The sequence below is a fragment of the Pteropus medius genome, unplaced genomic scaffold (assembly GCF_902729225.1).
Source record: "Pteropus medius unplaced genomic scaffold, Ma_sr-lr_union100, whole genome shotgun sequence".
Taxonomy (NCBI): domain Eukaryota; kingdom Metazoa; phylum Chordata; class Mammalia; order Chiroptera; family Pteropodidae; genus Pteropus; species Pteropus medius.
In genome coordinates, this window is record NW_024353788.1 from 327,532 (window position 1) to 341,743 (window position 14,212).

General features: G+C 39.5%; 1 protein-coding gene across 1 annotated transcript in view; it reads right to left on the minus strand.

Moving 5' to 3' along the window:
- Positions 1-3,074: 3,074 nt before the first annotated feature.
- Positions 3,075-14,212, minus strand: part of LOC120593392 (uncharacterized) — a 39,589-nt gene continuing 28,451 nt past the window's right edge. Inside the window, exons 4-5 of the mRNA XM_039851201.1 lie at positions 13,829-13,931; positions 3,075-6,828 (exon numbers count right to left, since the gene is read on the minus strand). Of these exons, the coding sequence (XP_039707135.1) occupies positions 6,791-6,828; positions 13,829-13,931 (141 nt within the window). The 3' untranslated portion in view covers positions 3,075-6,790. The remainder of the gene's footprint in view (positions 6,829-13,828; positions 13,932-14,212) is intronic.

Below are 14,212 nucleotides of genomic sequence, written 5' to 3' on the forward strand. Positions count from 1 at the left end.
ATACATATACTGAGGCCATAATGCAAGTTCTCTCTCAATCTAAGACAGAATCTACCAGAAGTGAGATATGAGAAAGTGGCCTCTAAAATGGGACTTTGGAGCTGTATTAATGATTTGCTGGCTGTCCTCATTACTGGTGGTAGGTGGGACATCAATAGCCCCCAGCATAGATAGGAGTATAATCGTAAAATTTCCAGTATTGGTGAACTGAGATGAAGTACCAGTAGAAGTAAATGCACTGGTGAATACAATGTTTGAGTCGTTTGAGAAATACAGGGAAAATATAATCTTTAAAAAAAAAATGGAATTGGATGGCAGTATCTGGAGCAATCATTGCATTGGGGAAAGATAATGAAAAGCTGAGAGTAATAAACGAGTTGTTAAAGGCTAAGTGTGAAAGCCAGAGGACCTCCTCACAACATATGAAGAATCATCTCCTACAGAAGAAAGGTAGAAAAAGCTGAGGACGAGGCCCAGCATTTAAATATAAAGGAAGCAGAGCTCCAGAAAAGGTTGAATTCTCAGTACTACCAGGTTTGTCATGCCAAGGTTGGGGCCTTTGGGAAGAATATAATCCTGAGGCATAGGATAGGAAATATGTGGGTCAATACACTAAAAAATCTTGGCCACACAGATTTCCTTACGTCCTCTATGCTTAGAGAAGTGACCCACTCCTTCCTGTTATGAGCTGTTCTCCACCACAGTGAGGACATAATTGAATGGTGGCCACCCAAAAGATGTGTCCACATTCTAATCTTCAGATCATGTGAATATTAACTTATTTGGGAAAAGGGTCTTTGCAGATGTGATTAAGTATCTTGAGATGAGATCATCCTGGAATATCAGGATGGACCCTAAATCCAATGACAAGTGTTATTATAAGAGACACATGTGGGCTCCAGGCCCAGCTAAATCCAAGGTCTGGCTGGTCCAAGGTCTAGCTGGTTCAAGTTTTGACTCCAGGCCCGCAGCGAGGAATAGGACCCCGTATTTAGAATGTTATGTAAACATAATTCAGCTTATTGTATCACACATGTGTGGCTGAAGGCCACTACTGTACTCTGATCTGCATGGAGCCATGGGGTCCCCTGGAGAGAAGGGGGGCACAAGAAGGAGAGCAGAAGTGTGCGCAATACCGTACTTCCCCCAACTAGAACTGCAGTTCCAGAAACAGAAGTACGCTCTGCACAATAAAGTTGCCTGCCATTTCATTCTGTCTGCTTCTTGTGTGTTCTTCCAACTGGGCACCTCACCATCATACTTTCCCTTCTCGATCAGCTCAGCGCTGACACTTGGCAAAGCTGGCATGATGGGCTCAGCTCTAATAATACACAAGAAAAGGAGGCAGAAATGTGAAGACAGAGGTAGAGCTTTGGAGTGATACAGTCACAACTTAAGGAATGCCTAGAGTCAATGGAAGTTGGAATAAGCAAGAAACAGAATCTCCCCTAGAGCCTCTGGAGAGAGTGTAGCTCTGCCAACACTTTGATTTTGGACTTTAGGCCTCCAGAACTATGAGAGATTTTAATTTTGTTTTAAGCTACCCAGTTTGTAGTAATGTTACAGCAGCCTCAGGAAACTACATACCCCCTTACTCAAAGATGATGCAGTGGCCCATGCCTTGCCACATAACATGTACTCCCCTCAGGACCAAAGGCCAACCTTTCCTCCTAACCATTAGATAAATAAGGTTGTCAAAAATATTGAGCTAGAGAACTGTGGACCTGCTAAGGGAGGAAGATGTTTATCCCAAATAGAGCTGAAGGACCTAGTCATGATATACCAGCAAAAGCCAAAAGAGTTACGTGGAACTGGATTCTGGGGGTGCTGTAAGAAAAGGACGGAGCAGAACACAGTTAGGAAAGAGAGTATTTACTGATATGAGAGAATTCTCCTGGGGGTCAGGATTTAACACCCTTGCAAAAGAACCTGGGAAACAGTATGAACACGCTGCTAGGATAGTTCTGAGAAGCTTGGAGAATGCAATTACCTACACTAAGTGATGTAGAAATGCCAGAATTGCTGCAGCAGGTCGGAAAGAAGGGATCAAAAACTCAGAGAAGTGGACATGTTGGAGTGGATATACTACATAAGGCCGCTAATGTCCAGAGGGCCCAGCAAGAGATACTGCTGCGGAGTGCTTAGGCTTTCTGGGGCTTGTACCTTACATGAAGCCAAATATACTATTGGTAATATTTTGTTTTAGCAATTGTTTTATCTCTTAGTTTAGAATAAGTTGTGACATGGTGACTTAACACACACACTTTTTAAAAACATTTTTATTATGGTAAAACATACATATTGATCATTTTAACCACATTTAAGTGTACAATTCCATGGCATTAAATACATTCACAATGCTGTGTGATCACTGCCACTATATCCAAAACATTTTCATCTTCCCCGACATAAATTCTTTTTATGACAACTCTCCCTTCCCCCATTCCCAGCCCCTGGTAACCTCTGTTATACATTCTGTTTCTAGGAATATGCCTATTCTAGCTAGATACCTCATATAAGTGGAATCACACAATACTTGTCCTTTCGTTTTGGTTTATCTCACTGAGCATAGTGTTTTCATGATCCATCATGTTGACGCATAAATTTTATTTCTTTTTATGGCAGAAAAGTATGTATAGGCAAAATTCTGTTTAGTTCATTCATTAATAGACACTTAGGTTATAACAACTTTTTGCCTACTGTGAATAATGCTGATATAAACATTGAGCCCGGCTTTCAATTCTTTTGGATATGTACTTAGCAATGGAATTGTGAACACAAAAGATGACTCATGTCCAAATAAGAGAATTATTTCTGCCTGTTTTTGAGCTGGGATATTGGCTTTTTCCAGCTTCACACTCAAATTGAAACACCAGTTCTTCCTGGGTCTTGAGCCTGCAGGGCTTAAGACTGGAACTACACCACTGGTTCTCTCCGACTTGCTAATTCACCCTGCAGACCTTGAGACTTGTCAGTCTCCATAATCATGTGAGTCAATTCCTTATAATTAACAAACACACACATACACACTATATACTAAATAAGTATATAGATGAAAGAATAGCTAATCACTATTGAAGCTAGATACTTAGGGCTGTAGCCTCCATAACAATTAGAGCAGGATTTCTCAATCTCAGCACTACTGATATTTTATTGTGTAGGGATATCACTCTCTCTTCCAATATGACAACCAAAATTGTCTCTAGGTATTGTCAGATGTTGAAGGAGAAGGTTGGGAGACGGTGGATAGGATTGTTCCAGGTATTCAAACGCTACATTAGAGGTTTCTGTGGGCCCAAAGATAATGAGCCTAATAATCTACATGGCCTAGAAGCAGTAGAGCTATAAGTTCCATGCCAAAGCGTATTTCATAATTACAATGATTATTTTCCATCTTTTGGCCCATTTTTCAGTGTTGGGAAGCTTCAGATTTGTTCTCATTGATTGGTTGCTAATATGTGACATTACACTTTGCCAACATGCTCTCCTAATTTGAGGTAAATAATAATGGGGTGCCTGGCATCAAATGAAGTGGTTGCTAAGGCCTTACACATTCCTCTAGGCAAAAACTGAGGAATTCTGGGATACCAATGAATATAGCTGTCTTTGAGCCAACCTTAACACATAGTTATGCTTACGTGTCACAATTAGGTCACCAGGCTCTCTTGATTCTTTATTTCTACTAGAAAACAAGACCAGGCCCCAGATACCTCCTCTCACTGTTATATGAGAAGCTGGACCACAGGTTCTAGTTTTTCAACTATTCTCACTGCATTTTCCTCTAGGCCCTCTTATCCTGGATGTTAGTGAAATCTGTGTAGTTTCACCAATCTAGAGGTTGACTCCAACAGTCTAAAACCTCTCCAAAAGGCTGTGGAGAGTCAGGGGTGGAGCACTTGGGACTTTCAAAAGGGTAAAAGTAAAATGGTTGAAAATGTCGGAAGCACCTGACTCTGGATGGGTGAACCTCTGGATGCAGGGGGTAAAACCCTTACCTTCAGGTTCTGGGAACCAGACTTCCCCCAACACACACACACACCTTTTCCAGCAGCACTGGTGCCCCACATTGAGCGGCAACTATAGGGCAAGCCCCAGAGAGCCCACAGGGACTTACATGGTCAAGGTGAGGGCCTCCATCTTGGCCAATTGGTCTTGTCTGCATTGTCTTCCTCACTCTTGACTGACTCAGAAAATGGGACTTCCCACACCTTTGCACCCTGCCTCAGAATTGTTGAGCATCACAACATTGTGCAAATAGAAATTATTTTAAAAGCATTCGTAGCCCGCTAATCCTCCTGGTGCCACCAGGCCTTTCCTTTCTCACAGTGACATAGGCATGACGAGCCAGAAAGTAGATGTGCGGGTACCAAGCAATGAGCTTCGGCCCTTGGGCTGCCTGGTGGAGGCCTTTCCAGAGGGTCTCGAGATGAGACTGAGGGGCTGGGGGGCCCAGAGGTGTGGGTAGAGTTAGGTAACCCCGGAGGGCTCTGGAGTGGCCTCAGCAGCGGCAGCAGAGCCAAATGACGGAGGCCTCATTTGTGGTGACCTGCAGATGGGTTCCACAGAGCCCAGAGAAGGCCCAAGTAAGTGCAGACTGGGCCTGAGGGGCTGAGAGTGAGGTATGCCAGGCACTGAGACAACTGGTCTATTGACACAGGAGTGAGAAATAAGAGGGTCCCTGTAAGGCTCAGGGTGACATCTGAAAATGAAATATTTGCTCTGATTTCCTGGCGTGGAAATAATAACCAACATTCTACAGGGCAATTTGCTTCGCAAAATAATTATTTATTTACCTGATCTCCTTTTATCCTTTCTGCAGTCCTCTAGGTTGTGGTGATTATTATTATCCCCCTTTAATGGGGGTCATAGTGGTGGTAGGAGCATCAGGGCTGGATTAAGAGCTGCTCTATAAGATTCTCCTTCAGCCTTTCCAAAGTTTAACATAAAGAGCAGAAGAGTCCATTACACAAATCAGCTGATGAATTAAATACTAGTCAGTTCCATCTCACTCCAGGAGACAGAAGCATATGTAATATCTGACGACACTTCAAACCGAACTTTTAGTCACTCACCACGCCAGATAAAACTAAAAACAATGCAGATTAAATTGAAGATGACAATTACAATTTTAAAAAATGACTAAAGTTGAATGTGGCAGTGAAAGAGTTAGGGGAACAAGACTGTGGAGACTCCCTTCCCTTTGGTGTCCTAAACCTGTGCTTATTTTGTTTAGTGGTTAACTCAGAGCTGGGAGGTGAATTGTGCAAAATGTCCTGAGATCAGATACTGACTTCTACCCTTTGTGACTGAATTTCCACAATTCTACAATCTGACTTGGTTTCTTCTTGTACTAAATGGAGATGATTCATGTCTTTTGGAGATGTTGGGAGGATGACAGTATACAAAGGATATTACTCACAAAAATTTAAATTCTTTTTCATCTCACAGATGAACTTGGTGTACTTTTTCAAAGTTATTCTGGGCACTTTTTCAAACAACTAGGGTCTAGGTATAGGGAAAAAATAAGACAATATTCCCATTTTTAAGAGTCTCATCTGGGACATATAAATAGGTAGTTTTAATATGACAGAGTTATAGGTGGTGGTGTGAGAGCATAGTGTAATGCTGAGTTTCATTTCTGCTTTGCCCCCATTTTTTGTTAACATAATTTACATACAATAAGTTCATTCTTTTAATGTACAGTATTGTAAATTTTAACAGATGTATATAGTCATTTAACTACCACCACAATAAAGATATAGAACTGATCCATCATCCTCCCAAATTCCCATGTTTTTTGTAGTGTTCACCCCAGCACGGGGTAACAATTGCTGTTTACCTCCTTACCATTTGTCATATAATTGGAATCATACGATTTTGACTATGGCTTATTTTATTTAGCATAATGTATTTGGACTCATTCATGTTGTGGAGTGCATCGGTGATTTCTTTTTTCTATTGCTAACTAGTATTCCATTGAATGGATATATCAAACTTTATCCATTCCTCAGTAGAAGAGATATTTACTAGGAACATCTGTGTAAACCTAAGTATTCATTTCTCTGGATAAATACCTACGACTGGGATTGCTGGCTCAAGTAATAAGAGCATGTTTACCTTTATAAGAACTGTTTTCCAAAGTGGCTGTGCCATTTTGGATTCTCATCTGCAATGCATGAGTCCTACTTGTTCTATAACCTCATCACTCCTTGATTTTGTCAGGTTTTTTATTTTAGCAATTTTAATAGATGTAGTGAGTGACATCGTTGTGGTTGTTTCATATTTCCCTAATGACTAATGTGTTGAGCATATTTTCATGTGCTTATTTGCCATCTATTTAATACACATGTTTACATTCTTTGGTGAATTTTTCTATTCAAACGTTGACCATATTTTTATTGCGGTGTTAAATATTCTGGACAAAAGTCCTTTATTGAATAAATAATTTACAAACATTTTCTGAGTCTGTGGCTTGAATTTTAATATCTTAACAATTTTCAAAGAGCAAAAGTTCTTAATTTTGATCAAGTCCAATTTATCAATTTTTTTATTGTAAGGATTGTGGTTTTGGTATTCTATCTTTGCTTAACCCAAGGACACAGAGATCTCTACCTATATTTTTTTCTGAGTTTTTTAAAGTAAATTTATTAGGGTGACATTGGTTAATAACATTATATAATTTTCAAGTGTACAATTCTGTAATATATCATCTGTATATTGCATTGTGTGTTTACCACCCAATGTCTAGTCTCCCTCCGTCACCATATATTTGACCCTCTTCATCCTCCTCTCAGTCTCTTTCCCCTCTGGTGGTTGTTGGTACAGTTCCTGAGAAATGGAGGAAAAAAATAAACTGTAATTTTAAAAATCAGAATATTTTACATATAATAAAGAGTAAGTGGGTGTGTGCATGCTTATGTATATTAGACTGGGATATCAATGCATTTCTTACTGTGATGTTTCAAAATGTTTGAAAACTAGGACGGAAAAAAATGATGTAGGTGATAGAGGCTTTGTTCATCCCTTTGCGACCAAATCAAAGTTGTGACAAAAACATGGAACAAACAGCAAGTAAATTTACCTGGGATCTAGATGAACGAAAGTACTACAACTAGAAAGAGAAATAAGAAATCACCCTGCAACAGGAGACGGTAGGAGGGGGCGAAGATGCGAGGCTGCCCAGTCTCAAGTAGCTGAGTGGGACAGAGTCTACAGCAGCAGCAGCAGACACCTCTTAAAGGGGCCGTGTCCATGAATGGACTTCCGTGGTGATGGACGTGCTTGCTCTAAGCACCAGTGCCAGATTGGCTGCTGCAGAGACATGAGGGACTTATAAGGGAACACTGAGTTGTCAGAGAGGGCCAGAGGCAAGGCCCTCTCCTAGGCAGAAGTGCTGACAGTATCCATTTTTCTTTGCTGAGCCCTCCCCAATCCCAGTGAGCAGACTCAGCATTGCCATAGCTGAGATGTCATCAAACTGGATAAGAGGTTGCTCTGCCCAGAGGATTCCTTGAAATTCTGCCTCCCCAAACTCGCAGCCCCACCAAAGCCCCATCTAATTATGTCCTAGCTAGTCCTGTGCTCTTTGCTGAGCCAACCCCAAGACTCATACTTGTGGCAGCTGACCTCGGTCCCTGGCATGGCCTGTTGAGGCAACTATACTGTGGACTGCTTGCTGAATCTTACTTAACAGGTAAGTAATCTTACTTAACAGGTGGCCCCAGAGGGACACAGGTTAGGGCTAAACTTGGCCTACAGCTGAATCCCTCTGAGGACTGTGTCACTGGACACCTACTTCACAAATCCACACTAATAAGACCGGGAGACTTAGGAGCTTTGCTTAGTACATAGAAACAGACACAGAAAGGCAGCCAAAATGGGAAGACAAAGAAGCAGAAACCATAGGAGAGAACAGAACAGAGATCCAGGAATAAAGGGGTCAAACAATCTAACAGATACAGAGTTCAAAACACTGGTTATAAGATGCTCGATGAACTTAGGGGAAATGTATATGAACTCAGTGAGAACTTTAACAAAGATACAAAACATAAAAATGGAAATGAAAATTATAAAAGGGAACCAGTCAGAAATGAAGAATATATTATCTGAGATGAAGAGTATATTAGAGGGAATTAACATAGTGGCTGAAGAAGAGGATCAAACCACCAATATAGAGGATGGGGAAGCCAAGGACACCCAATCAGAACATCAAGAAAAAAGAAGCCAAGAATATAATAATTTAATGAGTCTATGGGACACAATTAAATGTATAAACACCAATGTCATAAGGGTACCTGAAGGAAAAGAGGGAGAACGAGAAGTCGAAAAACTATTTGAAGGAATAATGATGGAAAACTTCCCTAACCTAGTGAAGGAAACAGACATATAACTCCAGGCAGCTCAGAGAGTCTCAAGAAAGAGGAACCCAAAGAGGCCCACACCACAACACTTCATAATTAAAATGCTGAAGATTAAATACAAAGAGAGAATCTTAAAAGCAGCAAGAGAAAGGCAGTTAGTTACCTACAAGGGGTCACCCATATGACAGCTGATTTCTCAAAAGAAACTGCAGGACAAAAGGGCTTGGCACAAAATAGTCAACATGATGAAGACCCAGGATCTACAACCAAGAATACTTTATCCAGCAAAGCTATCATTTAGAGTCAAAGGACTGAGAAAGAGCTTCCCAGAAAAAAAGCTCAAGGAATTCATCACCACCAAGCCAGCATTACAGGATGTGTTGGAGGGACTGCTTTAAGAAGAAAAAAGATGTATCAAAAACAGGAATAAAGAATGGTAGTAACTACATTTCTATCAACAAGTACTTTAATATGGACAAGAATTAACTGCTCCAACCAAAGATAAGGTGGCTGAATGGATAAGGAAACAAGACCCCTACATATGCTGCCTACAAGAGACTCACTTCAGATTAAAAGACACACACAGACTAAAAGGAAGGAGATGGAAAAAATACATTGCCTTTTTGAACCTAGAGGGTATTGCACTGAATGAAATAAGTCAGACAAAGACAAATATCACATGATTGTATATACATGTGGAATCTAAAAAACAAAACTAACAACAAAAATATGGAAATAAACTCATAGATAGAGAATATTTTGACGGCTACCAGATGGGAGGAGGGTTTGGGTGAAGGGGGTTTGGAGCAGACAGCAAAAAAGGGCAAAGGGATTAAGAAGTACAAATGGATGGTTACAAGAGACATGGAGATATAAAGTGTAGCATAAGGAAAATAATTAATAATGTAACAAATATGTAAAGGGCAGGAGGGGTACTAGATTTAGTGGGGTGATCACTTTGTAAGTTATATAGTTCTCTAACCACTATGCTGTACAACTGAAACTATATATTATTGTATGCCAACTATAATTGAAAAAACAACTCATGAATTGTACAATGTAAATACGAGAAACTAATTGTCTATTATATTTCAGTAAAGCCAGGAAAAAAAATATTTGAAAATCAGGATGATGAGCCTTCTCATGCAGAATATGAATAACAGACCTATGATTGAACCTAATGGTTTCTAATAGTCTGTTATATTCTCAGATGACTTTTAAGATATAGACCTAAGTTTTTATAATTTTTATTCTCTACTATTGGATTATTTATAGCAAATTTTTTTTACTGTGTTGATCTACCACCGCATCATTAAGGTCTGAGTCTACTAGGCAGCCATTATATTGTTCTCTCTGCAAGTCAGTCTTTAAGCAAGGCAAATTCCTCAGACTTTATTGGGGATTTATGTTCTGATAATCTAGAATATCTCACTTAAATACATGTAGAATCTGTTCTGACTAGTACCCTGGAAAGAACTTTGGATTTGGAGGAAAAAGGTTAGGAACAGTCTGGGCATAAAAAACACTTTTCTCACAGGTTCCATCTTGTTAATTAAACTCACAATTTCCTTTTTTTTCTTTCATGCCTTCATAGCAAGTAATTCTTCTTTTTGGGAAAGAACTCTCTGTAGGGCTTTGGTATACAGCAGCTATCCTGGCTGCTGTCTCCCTTCTAAGAAACCTGGAGGATGAGGTGCTGTCTTGACTGCTTGAGAGACCCACTAACTGTAGTCATGTCTTATGCTACCACAGCATCATTAAGGTCTGTGAGGCTACTAGGAAGTCATTACATTGTTCTCTCTGCAGGTCAGTCTTTAAGAAAGAATATCCATCACGTGTGAGATGGCCAGCCTAGTGAAGAACATCTGGAGTAAGAAGGTTGAGGAGACAACCCAGAGAAGAAAGATCACTTGGGCAATGAGCAGAGAAGGTATGTGGGTGACATTTTAAAAAGCTCCATTACTACTGCAAGAATGACCAGGAGATACTGTATGTTATGCGTTGGGAGTCCCAAGGGCACAGGCACCATTCTGCTGTTCTCTTGGAGAAGGCTGCCCGGTTATTGCGTAAGGATCCTGCCAAACCCCAGTCTGTTATGTTGTACCTTCAGGATACAAATTATTTTTTTTTAACTTTTATTGAGGTATTATTTACATGTAAAAAGCTGTACATATTTATGTATACAACTCCCACCTCCTTTATCATTATTGTGTGTGTATGTGTAACAGGAACACTTAACATCTACCCTCTTAGCAAATAATACAGTATTGTTAGCTAGGGGCACTATGCTATATAGTAGATCTGCAAGATTTATTTATCTTGCATAACTGAAACTTTGTTCTCGTTTACTATCATCTCCCCATTCCTCTGTCTCTTTCTCTTCACCCCCAAGCTGCTGGCAACCACCATTCAACTTTCCGTTTTTATGAGTCTGACTATTTTAGGTTCTACATGTAAGTGAGATTATATATTATTTGTTTTTCTGTACCTGGCTCATTTCACTGAGCAAATATCCTCTAGGTCCATCCATTTTATCACAAATGGCAGGATTTCCTTCTTTTTTAAGACTAATAATATTTCACTGTATGTATATAGCACATTTTCCTTATCCATTTATCCACTGATAGACATTTAGGTTGTTTCCATATCTTGGCAATTGTGAATAATGCTGCAAAAAACATGGGAGTGCAGATATCTCGTTGAGATCCTGGTTTCAACACCTTTAGATGTATATCTAGAAGTGGATTGCTGAATCATATAGTTCCAATTTTAAATTTTAAATTTCATGTTTTTCATAATGGCTATACTGGTTTACATTCCCAGTAGCAGTGTACCAGGGTTCTTTTTTCTTCATATCTTCACCAATATTTATCTTTGTTTTTTTGTTTTGTTTTGTTTTGTTTTTTTAAATAACAACCATTCTAACAACTATGAGGTAAAGGCCCAAATTCTTTAGTATGGAACGTTCTTGGTAAAGTATTATCCTTTGAATTTGGATAATAAAAATGGTTTGTTTCCCTTTTATAATAGGTGTATCCCATTGCTTTGATGTTTTGGCATTTGGATGAGGTGTCGACTAGCATTATAGAATATCATCACTCTTGATAGCTCTCAGTATATAGCTTCAATTTGCGTGTTCTCAGCACATAATTGATATAAAATATTTTTGAGCATATATATCCTCTATAAAATCTCCTGTACAAATTTTATTTCAGAACTTGAAATAAAAAACTACTATTTCCTCTGAGGTACTACTATGCTTCCTCCTGTTTGCTAAAGAAGAATTATGCAATTCATTGTTTCCCTTTTCTCCTTGGCTGACAGAAATCTTAGAACCAATTTAATTGTTCTCGCAATAATTTAGAGTTAGTATATATACTTTCCTTCATTTTTTTATTTCCTTGTTATTAAATTTAATATAAATTATCTACATTTTTGGTGGAAAGAGGCTGTTAATATAAACTACACCATAAGTCTTAGTAGTTGTGATAATAAACTATTGTCTCACTTCTAAGAAACTTTTCTAAGCTACATAGCACTCGCTTTGTTTCTTCATTAAAATGGAAACTATTCTACATGACTATTTTTATACTAAATGTCTAACACTATCTGATTTCACTCCAGAATCACTTTGCATTGCTCATTTTATACTGAGAGCATTTTCATCTTGATCTTGAGATTATTCATTTTTATTTCCACAGGCTAAAATTCCAAACCATCTGAAGATTCTGAAGGGAGACCAGGATAAGATTCAGAATTTTCAGTCTATGGGAGATGAGATTCAGGCTCTGCTGGTAATAGAAGTCTCAAGTGAATGCTCTGCATACATGTGTGAGGGGTGGGAGTGTGGGGGGACATTGAGGGAATGGAAGGATGACTGGAGAGATTCTCATTCTGGACTAATCCCCAGATCTCACAAATGTTCTAGTGTTTCCTAGCCTCTCAGAAGAAATCTTCTTCCTCTTTCTGCCTTTACTATAGACAAAATTCCAGAACCATGGCAAGACATTGTACCAGTGTTTGAACAGGGCCATCATTTCCTGAGAGTGAGAGAGCAGTACCTGTTGGAGTGGCTGGAGGGGACAGAGCAAGAGCTCGCTGAATGGAGGAACAGCCATGTTACCAAGGGCTTTGAGGAGGTCATTAGGTCATTGCCTTGGGACTCTGATTTCTGAATTGAGAAGAAGGCTCAGCAGCCAGCACTTGAACTTTTGCTGGTGAGGGACCAACTAAACTATATTTGGGTCCTCCTGCTCTAAGATGCAGTGTGGCCCCTCCATTAGCATGAGATTTGGACCAGGAGTCAGGGGAGCCAAGGTTTTATTTTTATTGCTAAGTTCTTTGATAAGCTAATCAGCCAACCAATAGCTTTTATATCCCAAATTGCAATGGACAGGGTACTCTACTAAGCACAGACCATACAATGAGATAGTAAGATCTGTACATTTATAATTATGACAAATAATTCAGTGTTAATTCTGTGGTCAGATTGGAAGCCACAGGAATTCTGGGAAAAGCTAGGGTTTAGGCAGGGAAGGCTTCATGGAAGAAAAGGCTCTTAATGTTGGCCTTGAAAAAAAATGTACAGATTTGGATTAGCAGAAAGGAGCTGAACATTCCATTTGTTGGGAGTGCACTGGTTAGAATTAAAGCCATGTGATAATAAACTTAATAAGGTGATAATAGAAGATGGATCTAAGTAGTGAGGAAGATAGGAATAGGAAGATAGATAGGAAGATAGGAAGGATAGAGTGAAGAAAGCTACCTTTCTAGAGGAGTTAAAGTGAGGAAGAAGTTAAAGGGAAGATGAGATAGGTATGAAGAGGGAAACTGAGTAGAGGCCTTCCCAGGCAGGCTGAGGTTTCAGTCTTAACCTGACAAACAATAGGATTCTTAATAGACTATTATCTATCTGTAAATCAAAGAAGGCTCCCTGGAGGAGACAGTCTAGACTCAAATAGGGGAAAGGAGGGGAAGCATGCGTTGCTATAAACTGATACTACACTGAAGAACAGAACAGGTCCAGGCCTATCAGAATAACTCTCTGTACAGTCCTGTTGTATACTCATTCTCAACGAGCCCACAGTGTTAGCCCTTGGGAACCTTATTTCCAAGACAATCTGTGTTCTCTTCCTTTCCAGGACCCAAGTGATATAATAAGCAAGTAAGTGATGCTTTTTTTAAAACCATTTATGTATCCCATTGTTTTTCTCTCATCTTAACTGTTTGAAATTTAACAAGGGCAGGAAAGGGGATTATTTAGAGAAAAGAGAGGTTCTTTTAGTAGGGTAAGTTGAAGACTCCCCCATGGAATGGGGGAGTTCTAGAGAAACTGTTGTCATGGAACTTGTTAGGATGGCAGTGGGCTGAGAAAGAAATGAAATAGGAGGTTATGGGAGAGTATTAGAGAAAATTTAGAATCCACGTGTTTCAGAAACCTAATTTCCTTTCATTATTCCCATTCTTACCTGGTTCCCAGCTGCTACTCCTGGTCACAGTTTCCCCCATATTCTGCAGAGCACATTTCATCATCATATTGTCCTCCATGCTTGTTAGTAATGGTTTTCTGTTCTGCCCAACCATAAGAAGAGGACATTTATATGGATCCTAGGGATAATGGGTCTGGGAAAATGTGTATTAGACATTTAACACTGACAGTTTTCAAAATTATACCCACGTGATACAAAGCAGCTTTGAACAGAGAATAAAAGGCAGGTATTTTGATAATACATAGTTTATGTCCAGAGATATCCAGGACTATTGGCATATACTGAGCATTTACTGTGCACTAAACACTGGGTAGAAAGGAGGGTAATGACTCTCTCTCTCTCTCCTCTCTCCCCCTCTCCCCC